At 49.1% G+C, this 13,623-nt stretch overlaps 1 protein-coding gene across 1 annotated transcript; it reads right to left on the bottom strand.

Annotated features, from left to right (window-relative positions):
• Positions 1-283: 283 nt before the first annotated feature.
• Positions 284-10,339, bottom strand: TMEM41A (transmembrane protein 41A). The gene is made up of 5 exons (XM_059391353.1): positions 10,039-10,339; positions 8,330-8,483; positions 5,151-5,312; positions 4,197-4,335; positions 284-2,059 (listed from the first exon to the last, which is right to left on the bottom strand). The coding sequence occupies exons 1-5, from the start codon at positions 10,248-10,250 to the stop codon at positions 1,839-1,841; spliced, it is 888 nt and encodes a 295-aa protein (XP_059247336.1). The 5' UTR covers positions 10,251-10,339; the 3' UTR covers positions 284-1,838.
• Between the last annotated feature and the right edge of the window lie 3,284 nt (positions 10,340-13,623).

The following is a 13,623-nucleotide window of genomic DNA, read 5'->3' as shown; positions in this document are numbered from 1 at the left end:
ATTGTTCTGTCAGTCTGGACAAGAGCTTCCTGCCTTCCCACAGCTTCCCTGCTGCCGTACATCTTGTAGTTCCTCCTATGTTATTGTGACCTCACTATAAAGTGGGTGTAGAGAAGAAACAGAGGAAAACAAAAATCTGGTGTCCAAAGAGTCATTGTGGTAAGATGCCTCCTGAGAGCAGAAAGCTAAAACACCATTTTGGGTTATCCACTTTTCAGCCAATCCTGATTCCCACTGGCAAGGGGAATGGAAAGTTAGCAACATGTCCAACACACACCACACAGAACATTTATATCCATTTATTTGGGCTATTGCTTTACCTGTAAACTCACAACTGGTAAGGCACATTGTAGCAAAATCATGGGGGAAGAGAGAGACAAACACAAGGATCCTGTGAAGGGTGAAGGGCATGTACTTGCAATAGTGTAGAAAACACTGGTTTCCCTGTTCCCTCCCCCTCCTCCAGAACACACAAAGCCACAGATTTCACAAAGCCTTCTCCTCACCCCTACTCATTACCAAGCTTTCTTTAAAGCAACACAACTTCAAAAATGAAGTCCTTGTGGTGTTTTTTAGGATTATACCATGTCTCAAAAGCAGTGCTTGGGAATTCATGCTTACCACTGAACAGGAGCCTTCTCAAGGATGCATGTACAACAGTGGCCCAGGTGAAAGCCTTGGCAAGACTGGCTGAGCCAGATCGAAACCCAGCAGCTGACACCCAAAGGCAACAGTTCCGTTGGTAAGAAATATGAGTTACTCCCGTAGGGTCCGTGATCCTAGAGAGCTGGTCAGTTCAGGTGCTGAGGTCTTTGTGCTCCTGGCAGTATGAACCCAGGCTGTGCCTGTTCAAGGTGCAAGAGGCAATGACAGCTACAGATCATTAAAATGTAACACAACAAAGTAATCTAAAACCAAGTTTTCCTCTTTGGATTAAAAGATCAAAATATTCCTCAGTTATTCTCAACAAATGACAACACGAAAAAAATACAGAGGGCACAATGGCTGATAGCTGAGTGTACTGAATCCATTCTCCTAGCAGGAGGATGGAGAAAGGATTCACACACAGAAAGGCCAGATTAGAAAATGTACTGATAGTCATTTGGTTTAAGTGAGCCAAGGATGCTGCCCCATTCAGACAGGGAAGAATTTCTCCAGAACATACCGTAACATAGAGTTTGCTGCATTCATATTTAATAATCTATTTGCAATCAGCTTAATTATCAGAACATGCAACTAAGAGGTCTGACATATACGGTAACGTCAGCGCATCTGGACACGAAGAGCATCACGGAGACCGCTGTGCATTTGAGCTGTGTGAGCAAGTTCTGTGTGGTACATCAGCTTGTTTCCCTTGTTTTATGGAAGAGGTAGGTCATCACCAAAAAAGTAACACAGAATACTCTTCAAGAGACTAACAAGATAAAGGGTAATGTCATCATTTACACCAAGAACACCCACTAGGGACTTAACCAGACAACACCTGTCACAACTGGCTGGAAAAGAAGTGCTCCGGACGAAGACAATCAGCATCTTCTCCTAAGGCAGCTCAGGGCTTGGCAAGAGGCAAATACAACAGACCACGCTGAGTTCCTTGTTATTCAATAGAACATAAACAGGATTTTCTAGAAGGCCATCCGTTTCACAGAGTGTCCTGCTAGGCCGATACAATTCCCCTTCTAGAGCACAGAAAGTCTTTTATGAAAACACTGCACAGAGATGAACAGTGTCCAAGTCACCTGTTGAGGGTAACTAAGAACAGCGAGGGGCTGCAGAGGACCACACCATTACACAAAGGAGCAACAGAGTCCAGGGACGTGGCAAACAAAAAACCTAGATCACGTGTCCTTTCTACTAGTTAGATGATTGGCGTTGCTTATTTCATTCAAATGCAGGTCCTTCTGACTAAATTTTTTAATGAGGGTTCCAGGAACTAAGGCCACCAGGGCAATGGCCAAGAGCTTGAAGACTGTTTGCCAGGAGAAAAGAGCATCCAGGGAGGTAAGAGTAGACAGGATGGAGCCTGTCTGCACACAGATAAAATTGTACGGGACCAAACCTGGAAGAAAGGGGAAGAGCCGGTTACCAGGGGCAGCAAAACGAAAACCAATAACCTTCAGAAATGTCCCCAGGAATTCACACCCGTGACTCCAGATCTTTTTTGCCCAACTCCTGACCCTAAGCACATTAGTTCTTTCCCTTCTTCACCCCTTCCCCCCGCTTTCCTCACGTCCTAAAAACTGCCTTAACAAAAAGACTTGAAATGATTTACAAAAAATGCATACACTACAACAGAATAAAAATATTTTTAACAGGAAACCCAAAATAAATGAAGACTAAAATCAGGAGATACGGTTAGTATAAAAAAGCGTAAGGTTCACCGGTGTAACTGGGTTCTGAGCACTCAACAGCCTAAGTAATGAGAGGCACCAGCTTTATGAGAGTTATAAAATGCATAAGATAAAAACAAGTTTCTCAGAAATAGCACTACTTTTGCATTCTCTACTGTCTCTATGCGATCATCAATTCCACTGGACCCCAGAAGTCTGACTGGTGGCCAGCCAGGCTGGTTGTGTAGCAACCCCCGGGGAAGCGGTAAAAACACATCCTTGCCCCCGGCCCCACCCCACAATTCTGGTTACCTGCTCCTGGAGTAAATCCCAGGAACCTGCATCCTAACAGCTTCTCCTGACCTCCACTCCTGAGACTAACTGGTTTGGGACTCCCTGATAAGCCATTCCTCCCCTACTGTTAGACGATGCCTCCAGGTCACAGAGCACTCAAGGTCACACAACTTGTTGGAGAGGGGACTGGAACACTGGTCTCCAGAGTTTTTCCAAGCCTCCTGCCACCTAGGTAATTACAGGCTGCTGAGGAACCAAGGCACTTTGTCTGAAAGCTGCTATGACCAGAAGGAGCTGTGGTCGATCTTGCTTCGATTTAAGACCTCAGTTTCTCTCTCAAGCGTTCCCTATTAATAGCAGCTGCTCAACCACAGATTTGTTATGTTCGACCTAGAAGCCCTGAGTCATCAGTCAATCTCTCCATGCTCTAAAGCAGCTTTAAGAGAGGCAATCCTTGGGCGCCTGGGTGGCTCAGTGGGTTGGGCCGCTGCCTTTGGCTCAGGTCATGATCTCAGGGTCCTGGGATCAAGACCCGCATCGGGCTCTCTGCTCAGCAGGGAGCCTGCTTCCCTCCCTCTCTCTCTCTCTCTCTGCCTGCCTCTCCATCTGCTTGTGATTTCTCTCTGTCAAATAAATAAATAAAATCTCTTTTTTTTTTTTTAAAGAGAGAGAGGCAATCCTTGTCTTTGGCTTAAAGAGGCTGGTTTACTTCCAGTTTGGAGAAAACCACAGTTTTCTGTAGGCTATTAGCATGTTACCACACTGATGAAGGGGATCTAAGGCCCAGACTTTGAGAATACACCACTCTTGTCCCTGGCCAAGTGGCCCATGGAGGGTGAGTCGCTTGCTGAAGGTCAGACAATTGTTAAAAGGCAAAAAGGAAATTTACTAGTACCGGCTCTTCTCAAAGCAGCTCTGAATCGAAACCGGGGCCAGGGCCAGAGACTTAGTCGTTTGCTCTGCTCCTCTCTCAGCCTCTGCCCTTTTCTCACCCACATCCCTCACTCCAGCTCTGCTCTCCTGCCAGCACTTCCTGAGACCTTGCCAAGGCCCAAGTCACTGGTTTTCCACAGGTGATGCTTTGAACCCCAGTGCCTAGCCTCGTGTTGGCCCCACAACATGCGCTAAATACCCTGGTGGAATGAACAATCCTTACTTTTCCCAAAGTATTCTTTTTTTTTTTTTTTAAGATTTTATTTATTTATTTGACAGAGAACACAAGCAGGCAGACAGGCAGGCAGAGAGAGAGAGAGAGAAGCAGGCTCTGCACTGAGCAAAGAGCCCGATGTGGGGCTCGATCCCAGGACCCTGGAATCATGACCTGGGCTGAAGGCAGAGGCTTTAACCCGCTGAGCCACCCAGGCGCCCCTTCCCAAAGTATTCTTAAGGGTTTTCTGTTCACCCCTGAGCAGATCTGCAATCAGGATTAATTACTTGAGGTCACAAGGCCTGACACTGTTCTTCACAAACCTGGGCTCTCAGAGGTAGGCACGGGCCCACGTGGCTGGTAACCCAGAGCAGGCCCCCAGCATGGCAACACTAGGAATCAGACTCACCCCACCAGCTTCTTACCAATCAGAACAGAGAAGAAGAAATGCACAATCGGGATGTTCAGAATTGGAGCTGAGAGGTTCAAGAACCAGTTTGGCGTCATGGGGAAAAGTCTCAGAAACAGTAAGAAAAAAAACAGGCTGTTTCTATTCTCCTCCACCTGTAGACAAAAAAGACAAGACCATTAAGAAGCAGAAAGAATCTCCAGATACTGAAAATCTGAGAGCACCCAGCACTGCTCCAGATACTTCACATATTCTGGGTTTTTTTTTTTTTAAGCTTTTATTTATTTATCTGACACACAGAGAGAGATCACAAGTAGGCAGAGAGGCAGGCAGAGAGAGGAGGGAGGAAGCAAGCTCCCTGCTGAGCAGAGCCCGATGTGGGACTAAGATCCCAGGACCCAGAGATCATGACCTGAGCAGAGGGCAGAGGCTTAACCCACTGAGCAACCCAGGCGCCCCTACTTCACATATACTGTTCCTGACTCTCCAACAACCCTCCAGAGCAGAGACTTCTTTCCTCATTTTTTTTAAATTAAGATTTTATTTATTCTATTTGACAGAAAGAGAACACAAGACGGGGAGTGGCAGAGAGAGAGACAGAGAGAAGCAGACTACCCGCTGAGCAGGGAGCCTGACCTGGGGCTGAATCCCAGGACCCTGAGATCAGGACCCAAGCTGAAGGAAGACACAACTGACTGAGCCACCCAGGTGCCCCTGTTTTCCTCATTTTTAAAATGGAAGTACCTGAGGCTCAGAGAAGTCAGGAACATGCTCAAAGTCACAGAGTGGGTAATGATGAACCTGGAGTTTGACCTCAGGTCTGTGCCTCATGAACATACTGAAAGGAACCCCTAAGAGCTCCAAAGCAGGTCAGAGGGGCACAGTGGAAAATTCCTGCCTGCAAACCCCTCAAGGGCCTGAGGGGACCTTCACCAGGGGCCCAGCACTCAGTCGCAGCCCCTCCCCTTACCTTCCTCTGCAGCAGGGACACTTTATCAGGGAAGTAGGAGACCACTAGCTGTTTGCCAAAGACACTGGAGAGCAGGTAGCAGCACGTGGCGCCCACTGACGTCAACACACAGCACAGCAGAAGCCCCAGCCATGGTCCGAACAAAGCACCTGCTAAAATGTTCTGTGAAAATAGGAAAAACACCTCAGCCGTTAGAACATCTGGTGGCTACCAGCTACCTTGTACTGGAACCCCAGGCTCCCTCCTCTTCCAGTGATTTTCCCAACCGAAACCCAACTCCCATTCTGTAGTGGTGAATGAAAAGTGATGACAGGGTTGGGAACTGCACCCCTGGCCTTGGTCTCTTCACCTTCCCAACAGGGATGAGGATGAACACTTCAGAAGGCAGGAGAACATTCTCTGGGACAACATGTGTATACAGACCCCCCCCATCCCCCGCCTGCTGTGTGGGCTGTAGGAGGTCCTATAATCACTAGTGCTCCAAGAAGGAAGAAATGCAACTCACACATTATTGTTACCATTTTAGATGCATGTAAACCATGAATTTTCCTTCAGGAAGACCACCCAGGCTATATGAAACATCCTCTTTCTTTGCTTTTTGTTGGAATTACATCTGTGTGGCAGAGAATGCTGGGGGTTCCATGTTGACTAGAGCACTAGCTGACACTCAAAAAAGTCTTAGATTAAGGAAAATGAAAAGTGAACGAATACATCCTAAATACAGTTTAGCTGGTAGATGTCACCCTGCCAAACATGGGATCCAAGAGAGAAAGTAAAAGGGGAACTTCCAAGTAAGAAGGTGGGGGTCTGACATGAAAAGGTCCCCAATATCACTCGGCATCAGGGAAATGCAAATCAAAACCACAGTGAGATACCACCTCACACCACTCAGAATGGCTAAAATTAACAAGTCCGGAAATGAAAGATATTGGCGAGGATATGGGGAAAGGGGAACCCTCCTACGCTGTTGGTGGGAATGCAAGCTGGGGCAGCCATTCTGGAAAACGGTATGGAGGTTCCTCAAAATGTTGAAAATAGAGCTACCCTATGACCCAGCAATCGCACTACTGGGTATTTACCCTAAAGAAACAAATGTAGTGATCCAAAGGGGCACGTGCACTCGAATGTTTACAGCAGCAATGTCCACAATAGCCAAACTATGGAAGGAACCTAGATGTCCATCAACAGACGAATGGATAAAGATGTGGTGTATATGTGTGTGTGTGTGTGTGTGTGTGTATGTGTATATATATATATATATATATATATATATATGATGGAATACTATGAAGCCATCAAAAAACTGAAATCTTGCCATATACAATGATGTGGATGGACCTAGAGGGTACTGCGCTGAGTGAAATAGGTCAATCAGAGAAAGACAATTAACATATGACCTCTCTGATATGAGGAATTTGAAAGGCAGGGCGGGAGTCTTGGGGGGTTAGGAGGGGGAAAAAATTAAACAAGATGGGACGGGGGAGGGAGACAAACCATAAGAGACTCTTAATCTCAATAAACAAAGTGAGGGCTGCTGGAGGGGTCGGGGGGGTGGGAGGGACAGGGTGGCTGGGTAATGGACACTGGGGAGCGTATGTGCTTTGGTGAGTGCTGTGAAATGTGTAAGACTGATGATTCACAGACCTGTACCCCTGAAGCAAATAAGAAATTATATGTTAATTAAAGAAAAAAAAAAAAGAAGGTGGGGGTCTGATGAGCACTACTACACGTGATGGGCTGAACTACATGTCTTATGCCACCCTTACTATGACCCTGTGTCATATGCCATCCTACGCCACTCTCCAGGGGGAGGTTAAGTATCACACCCAAGCTCACACTAGGCAGAGACAGGATCACTCCCAGGTAGCATCTGACTCTGCCCTGAAGAGGGATCAGCTCAAGAGAGGCAGAGAAGGCATCTGGCTGGCTCAGTCGGTACAGCCTCTGACTCTTGATCTCAGGGTTGTAAGTTCAAGCCCCATGTTGGGCATGGAGCATGCTTAAAAAAAAAAAAGAAGAAGAAGAAGAAGAAGAGGGAAGGCAGCTCCAGGAGCACCCCCAAGCAGTCAGTCCCTGACCTCAAGCACCACACACCTCCCTGTCTCTCTTGACATGGATACGTTGGCTTTTCTTCCCATTTCCCACAAAGAGAGGGCTTACAGGCATCCAGCCCGAATCTGGTCATTTGGTCATGCAACATACGCTGAGGGCCACTGTGTGCCAGGCACTGTCACTGACCCAGCTACTCTCATACAGTTTCATTTAGTCCTCCACACAATGTAGTGTGTAGGAGGGGCCCCATTCTCCAGGCAAGGAAACAAGGCTGGAGAAGTTGAAGGGGTTCCCCGTGGCTATGCAGCTGAGACTCAAACCCACTCAAGCCCTAAAATAGACACACATTTATATGAAACAGCTGAAAATGCTGCAGGGAGGGCAGGAAGGTTCTTCTGCAGAACCTCAAGCGACAACAGAAGAGAAGCAGCCTGCAGCAAGAATGCGTGCTGGGGGCCCAGGACCGTGGCTCCACAGGCAGTGGTGGGGGGCGGGGTTGGGGGATGCCTGGGACGTCAGAAGGGCTTATCCTTCCCACAATGGGGAGGTTTCCCCAGCCCCTCCAGCCTCACATCATCATCAACAACATGCATCTGTTCATCAAACATTTGTGAAGGCGCTTCCCTAAGCCGCGCAAAGGAACACCAAGCCAAGAATCAGGAATGGGCCTGGTTTTCAAAGAGCCCAAAGTTGAAAGGAGGACACAGATTTTCAAAAAGTAACAGAAAACAGCGCTGAAATGCAAACCGTTATGGAAGCCCTGCGGAGGAACAGCTGACCCAGCCCGGACTGTGCGAGTCTCTCTGGGACAGCACACAGCCTGTCCAGGTAGCCCTTGGAGCCAGGCAGACATGGGTTCAGACCCCAGCCCCAACCCTCCTCACCTTGTCACCTCGGACAGTCACTTCCCAGTGCACTGCTTCCTTATCTATAAAATGTGATAATGGTGCCCACACGCGAAGGCTGCTAGGAGAGTTAAATAAGGTCAGCAAAGCAACTAGAACAGTGTTTGACCCAGGGGAGGCTGCCAGTCTTCCTCGGGACTGTGCGATTGGCAGCCTAAGGGCCCCTCTGCAAAGACAGAAAGTGGTTTCCCAGCGGGCACAGAAGGAGGGCAGGGCACTGACCAGGAAGCTGGAGCCAGGGATGGCAAAGCCCTGCTTGTAGAGGTAGGCGCTGCAGAACAGCAGGAACACGTAGGTCTGGTGCTCCTTCCGGTATTCTCGAAGGACCTCGGAGAGCTCCCGCAGCTCTGCCAGGTCTGAGGGGAACCACAGTGACCTAGGGATTTGGAAAGTGCACGGAAACATGAGTCCAGATCAATATACTACCTCAGAAAGTCACTTGTGTCTTCATTCCAAAGCAGGTTTATGAATGTGCCCATCATCTAGTTTGCTGGGAACACAGACATAGTGGGAGCCCAGGGTGACAGGTAAAGGGACACCACACAGCAGAGGGAGGCAGAAGGGCCCTAGTTTGGGACTCAAGACCTGGGTTAACATCTCAACTTTGCTGCTATCCAGCAGTGGGATCTCCAGCTAGTCCCTGGGCCTCAGTTCTCTTATAGGAAAAATGAGTGGTAAGTGCCCTTTCGCTCTCAGACTTTATGATCTATTCTTAAACGGATTCACTTTTAGGCAAGAACTAAATGTCCTAAATTGCTTTCCATTCGTGGAATGCCCCCTCCCCCACAAGCTTCACTCCAAGGACAACTGAAACTTCACAGTGCTCCCCAGTTACTAGGTAAAATGTTGTTTTTTCAGTCACTAACACACCAATTAAAGATTCTCTAGGAAGGTGTATCTCTTCTGTACCATAAACATAAGCTCCATGATAACAGGTCAGGCTTGAAACCAACCCTGCCTTTTCACCCCTCTCTTTACGTGGCCCTAAGTGCATTCTGAACCCTGTACAAGGGTTACAGTGTAAAGGCCACCTTGCCTCTGACATCAGAGTAGCCCCAGAATCCATGAACGATCAATTACGAGCAAACCCTTACACTTGTCATCAGAATGTTTCTCTTAGTATGTCTGACACCCACAGGAGAGCCTTCTCCGCCAGAGCAAAAGAATACTGTAACTGAAAAGTTATCCTCATATTCAAGTATCAGTAACTTCCTTGGCAACGCAAGGCTGGGTCAGGCACACTTCCATGAACAGAGTGCAACATTCCTGGGGAAATCAGCCCCGCGGTGCCGCCTCCTGGCCCACCCAGGCGGTCATGAGAAGGCGAAAAGTAGAGCCAGCCAGGAAGACGGGCGGATCTGATCATTAATTCGTGAGTAATTTAAAGCTGTCCATGCAACACTTGTGAAGACCGAATGCCTGCAAGTCCCACTGCAAGTCCCAAGGACAGAGCGGACGACGTGAGATGGGGAGGGGAGGACGAAGCCGGGAGGCTGACAGCCGCCACGGAGAGCGGGCTGCGGGTCCACACCGGAGCGAGGGGCGGGTCAGGGCCGGGCCCGGGAAGGCGACCGGCACCCGGCTCCCTCGACGACGCCGACGCGCCCACAGAGGGGCGGGTACGGGCGCCGCCGGGAGAAGACGCCGCGTCTCCCCCAGCAAATCACCGCCCTGGGAGCAAAGCCATGGATCGCGCGCCCGAACCGCACACCGCGCAGCCCGCGCCTTCAGCCGGCGCTCCCAGTCCCATCCACCCCGCCCGCCCGACATCGGACGGACGCGGCTGGGACCCCAGACCCCGACCCCCAGTCCGCAACCGGCCCCCCGCCCCCGACTCCTCCGCTCCCGGAACCGAACCTCCCACCCCCCCGGACCCCCTCCTCGGACCTGGCTCCCTTCCTCTGACCCGATCCGCGGCCCCCGCCACGCACCTGTCTGCGGTGTCCTCGCCGGAACCCAGGGGCCGTCCGCGGGGCAGTCGCGTCGACAGCAAGTACAGGGCGAAGGTGCAGCCGACGAAGACCAGCAGGAGGCCGAGCAGGGGGCGCATCTCGGCGCCCGCTCCCGGACTCGCCGACCCGCGGAAGAACCCGCAGGCAGCTCCGGGTCTGGGCTGAGCGCGTCCTGCGCCTGCGGAGCGCATTCGCAGACGGACCGGGGCGGGGTCCGCACCAAGCCCCGCCCCTGAAGCCAGGCCCCGCCCCCAGCGCGGTCTCCGCGGGCTGAGCCTGCCTGTTGAGATTCCAGCGGAAACAGGTCTTCAGCACTCTCAGGGGAGCTTACCCTCTTTCCGTCCGCGCATCTTTTCCCCATATTACCTTTGTCTCTTTCTCTGCTTATTTGCAGGCTCTTTGCCAGGCGCTGGGGGAGCCGGGGTGATTCAGGAGCCCTGCCTACAGCGAGCTTGCAGTCTAGTGCTGGAGACATTCTTGTCTTGTAGCACCCCCAGCCAAAAGCAGATACAGCCAGTGCTCCAGTCCAGTGCGGTGCGGCGGTCATAGTGACCACAGAAATAATGAAAATTACTTTTTATTGAGCGCTTACTATATGCCCAGTATCCCTAATCCTCACAACAATCCTGCAAGGTTGGTATTTTTGTTTTTATTTAGCGGATGAAAAATCTGAGTCTCAGGTTAAGTGACATCCCCACCCCTTAGCCCGCCCCCCCCCCTCCCGCCCCTACCGCCCCAAAGACAGCCCTGATTAGTGTTGTTGAGGACCATCTGAGCTACGGCGCCTCAGGCGCTTTGCTGGTCTCTGATGGCTCTGGCGGTGGAGTCAGCTATTTTGTTAACAGTTCTGGTAAAAATTTATGGTAGTGACTTCTGGGTCTGCTGTGCCAGCTCCAGGCCATGAACCTATGATTCTCAAGTATCACTTAAATTGATCTTTGGAATATCCCGCAGGAAGGTGGCAGGCAGTCTTGACTGTGGCCACAGTTTTGTTTTTGTTTGTTTGTTTTCAGATCTTATTTGTTTCTTTGAGAAAGAGAAAAGGGGGGAAGGGCAGAGAGACATGCAGACTCAGACCGAGCAGAAAGCCTGACATGGGGCTCGATCCCAGCACCTTAGGATCATCACCTGAGCTGAAGGCAGACCCTTAATGGACTGAGCCACCCAGGTGCCCCATGGCAGTAACTTTCTATTATTGATAAGGCTCTTGACATTCTTGACTGAGGTTTTGGGTAGCAGCTATAATCATTTAAGAATAATAAGAGGGATTGTTAGGTATCTTCGGAAACATGCATCACTAAGGCCTCCAACTATTAAGGTACTCATAAGCCCAAGGCCGGTGATCATATCTACAAATGAAAATGTACCCGTCTGGTGGGCAGAGGACTCTAGACGTTAAAGGAGACAGAGTTGGGGTTAGAATCCAAGTCAGCAAGCGCCTGGGTGGCTTAGTCATTAAGCATCTGCCATTGTCTCAGATCATGATCCCACAGTCCTGGGATCAAGGCCCTCATTGGGCTCCCTGCTCATCGGGAGTCTGCTTCTCCCTCACCCCCTCCCCCTGCTTGTGTTCCCTCTCTAGCTGTCTCACACTCTGTCAAATAAATTTAAAAAAAAAAAAAAAAAGAAAGAAAGAAAGAAAGAAAAAGAAAAAAGAAGTGAATCTAGAATCCAAGTCAGTCTGGGTATAAAACTAGTGGTCCCACACTGCGTGGCTTCATGGAGGAGACAGGGTTTGAGTTTCCCTTAAAGGTGAACAGGATTTCCACAGCAGAGAAAGGAGGCAGAGGGTGAGCCGTGGGCCCAGGCACGGCGCCAGAGTCCAATTTTGTGAAGCCTAAGCTATATGAGAAATGAGAAGTCGGAGACAAACTGGAAAGCCCTAGAAGGTAGGCTCAGGAGCTGGAGTGTTCGGTATTGTGTCCGGTAAGACAGCAACAGAGGTGTTCAGACAGAAGAATGATTCTGTTCCTGTTTTAGGATGTTTGCTCTGGCACATGATTAGAATACATACTGAGTTGGCAGTTCCAACTCTCCTTGTCAGAAAGGATGTGGGCTGAGCCAGGACCACAGCAGTAAGAGTGAAGGGAGGAGGACGGACACACGAGGAGGAGCTGAGTTGGTAGGACATCAGACTGATTGAAATGGAGAAGAGGCAGAGAGGACTCCATAATGCCTCAAGCCTAGACGACAGAGAGAAAGCATCTTCGTCATATCATTCAAAGCACCTCTTGGGCCAAAAAAGGAGCACCTGTCAGAATTTGAACTGTACCGGGTCCTAGCAGTTCCACATCCAGGAATTTAACCTGTAGATATGCTACCAGACAAAGATGTCTGTCCCAGGGTATTCTCCCAGCTTTGTTTTGGTATTATGAGATCAGGAACAACCTAAATGCCCATCAACAGGGGACTAGTGAGGTTAATTGTAGTATATTCACAAAAGGAAAACTAAGTAGCTTCCCAAAAGAGGGAGTCAACTCCGTATATCCTGACACGGCGCAGTCGCCATAGAAACAGCAGGGCTGAAGAGTGAACAAACAAGTCGCATTGGTTAGAGGATACTACGAGATATCTACAAGAAGAAAAAAAGGGACATGCTTTAACTTTTCAAAATGCTGAAGTATTTATGAATGAAATGATTCCATGTCTGGGATGTGCATCAAAATAATAGGATGGGGGTTTTGTGGATAGGGACAGAAATCAAATAAGACTGGCCATTGGATTGGTAATTGTTGAAGTTGGGTGATATGGGTATGTGGAGGAGGATTTCATACCATTTATTCTATTTCCATATGTGTCTGAAATTTTCCATTTAAAAAATGTGGGGAAAGGGTCTCAGCCCTCCATTCGTTCTCTCCCTTCAAACCCTCCATTCCAGCTAAGCTTGAAACATGTTAGTTCGTGTCTTTATAGTGCTCTTCCCTCTCTCTTGGGCAATCTCTGCCTGAAAAATTGCTACTCTTTTGTAACCATCCAGGGCAATCGTCACCTTCTCTGAGAAGCCTTCTCCAGTCCCACAGCTCCTTCTCTGTGCTTAGGGTTCCCTGTGGAGTGTCTGCATTCCTGTTATTACAAATATTGGGTCATTATCCCCCCCCCCACCCAGTCAAGAGTAAACATCTCCAGAAATGAGACCACGTCTCATCTATCTTTTGTCTGTCCCAGCTGTGCTGGGACTTATAATTGGCATTTAACAAATGTTTATTAAATTAATTCATTAAATTAATGGGTCAGGTCTAGCGAGGAAATGGTTAGTTGTTTGGATGGATGCATGTCGATTTTGAGAAGTCAGAGGAACATAGGAGGAAAAAAAGTAAATGAAAAACTAATCTTATTGAGCCTGTGTCAGGAATGTGCTAGGGTAGGGCACAGTAGTGGACAAGAAGGCTTCTACTCTCAAGGACTTGACTTGCCCTTTGGCTGGGGGACAGCATGGAAAGAGTTACCATTTTAAAGTAGAATAGGCGCCCTGGGGGAAAATAGATACAGCAAAGCTTATTCAACTCCAGAAAAGCAAGTATTATGAACCCATTCATGAGGGCGAGGCTGACCTGGTGTTCGGAT

Source organism: Mustela nigripes, chromosome 2 (assembly GCF_022355385.1).
Source record: "Mustela nigripes isolate SB6536 chromosome 2, MUSNIG.SB6536, whole genome shotgun sequence".
Classification (NCBI taxonomy): Eukaryota; Metazoa; Chordata; class Mammalia; order Carnivora; family Mustelidae; genus Mustela; species Mustela nigripes.
The sequence above is the reverse complement of the archived record's forward strand: the minus strand, read 5'-3'. Positions and strand labels throughout refer to the sequence as shown.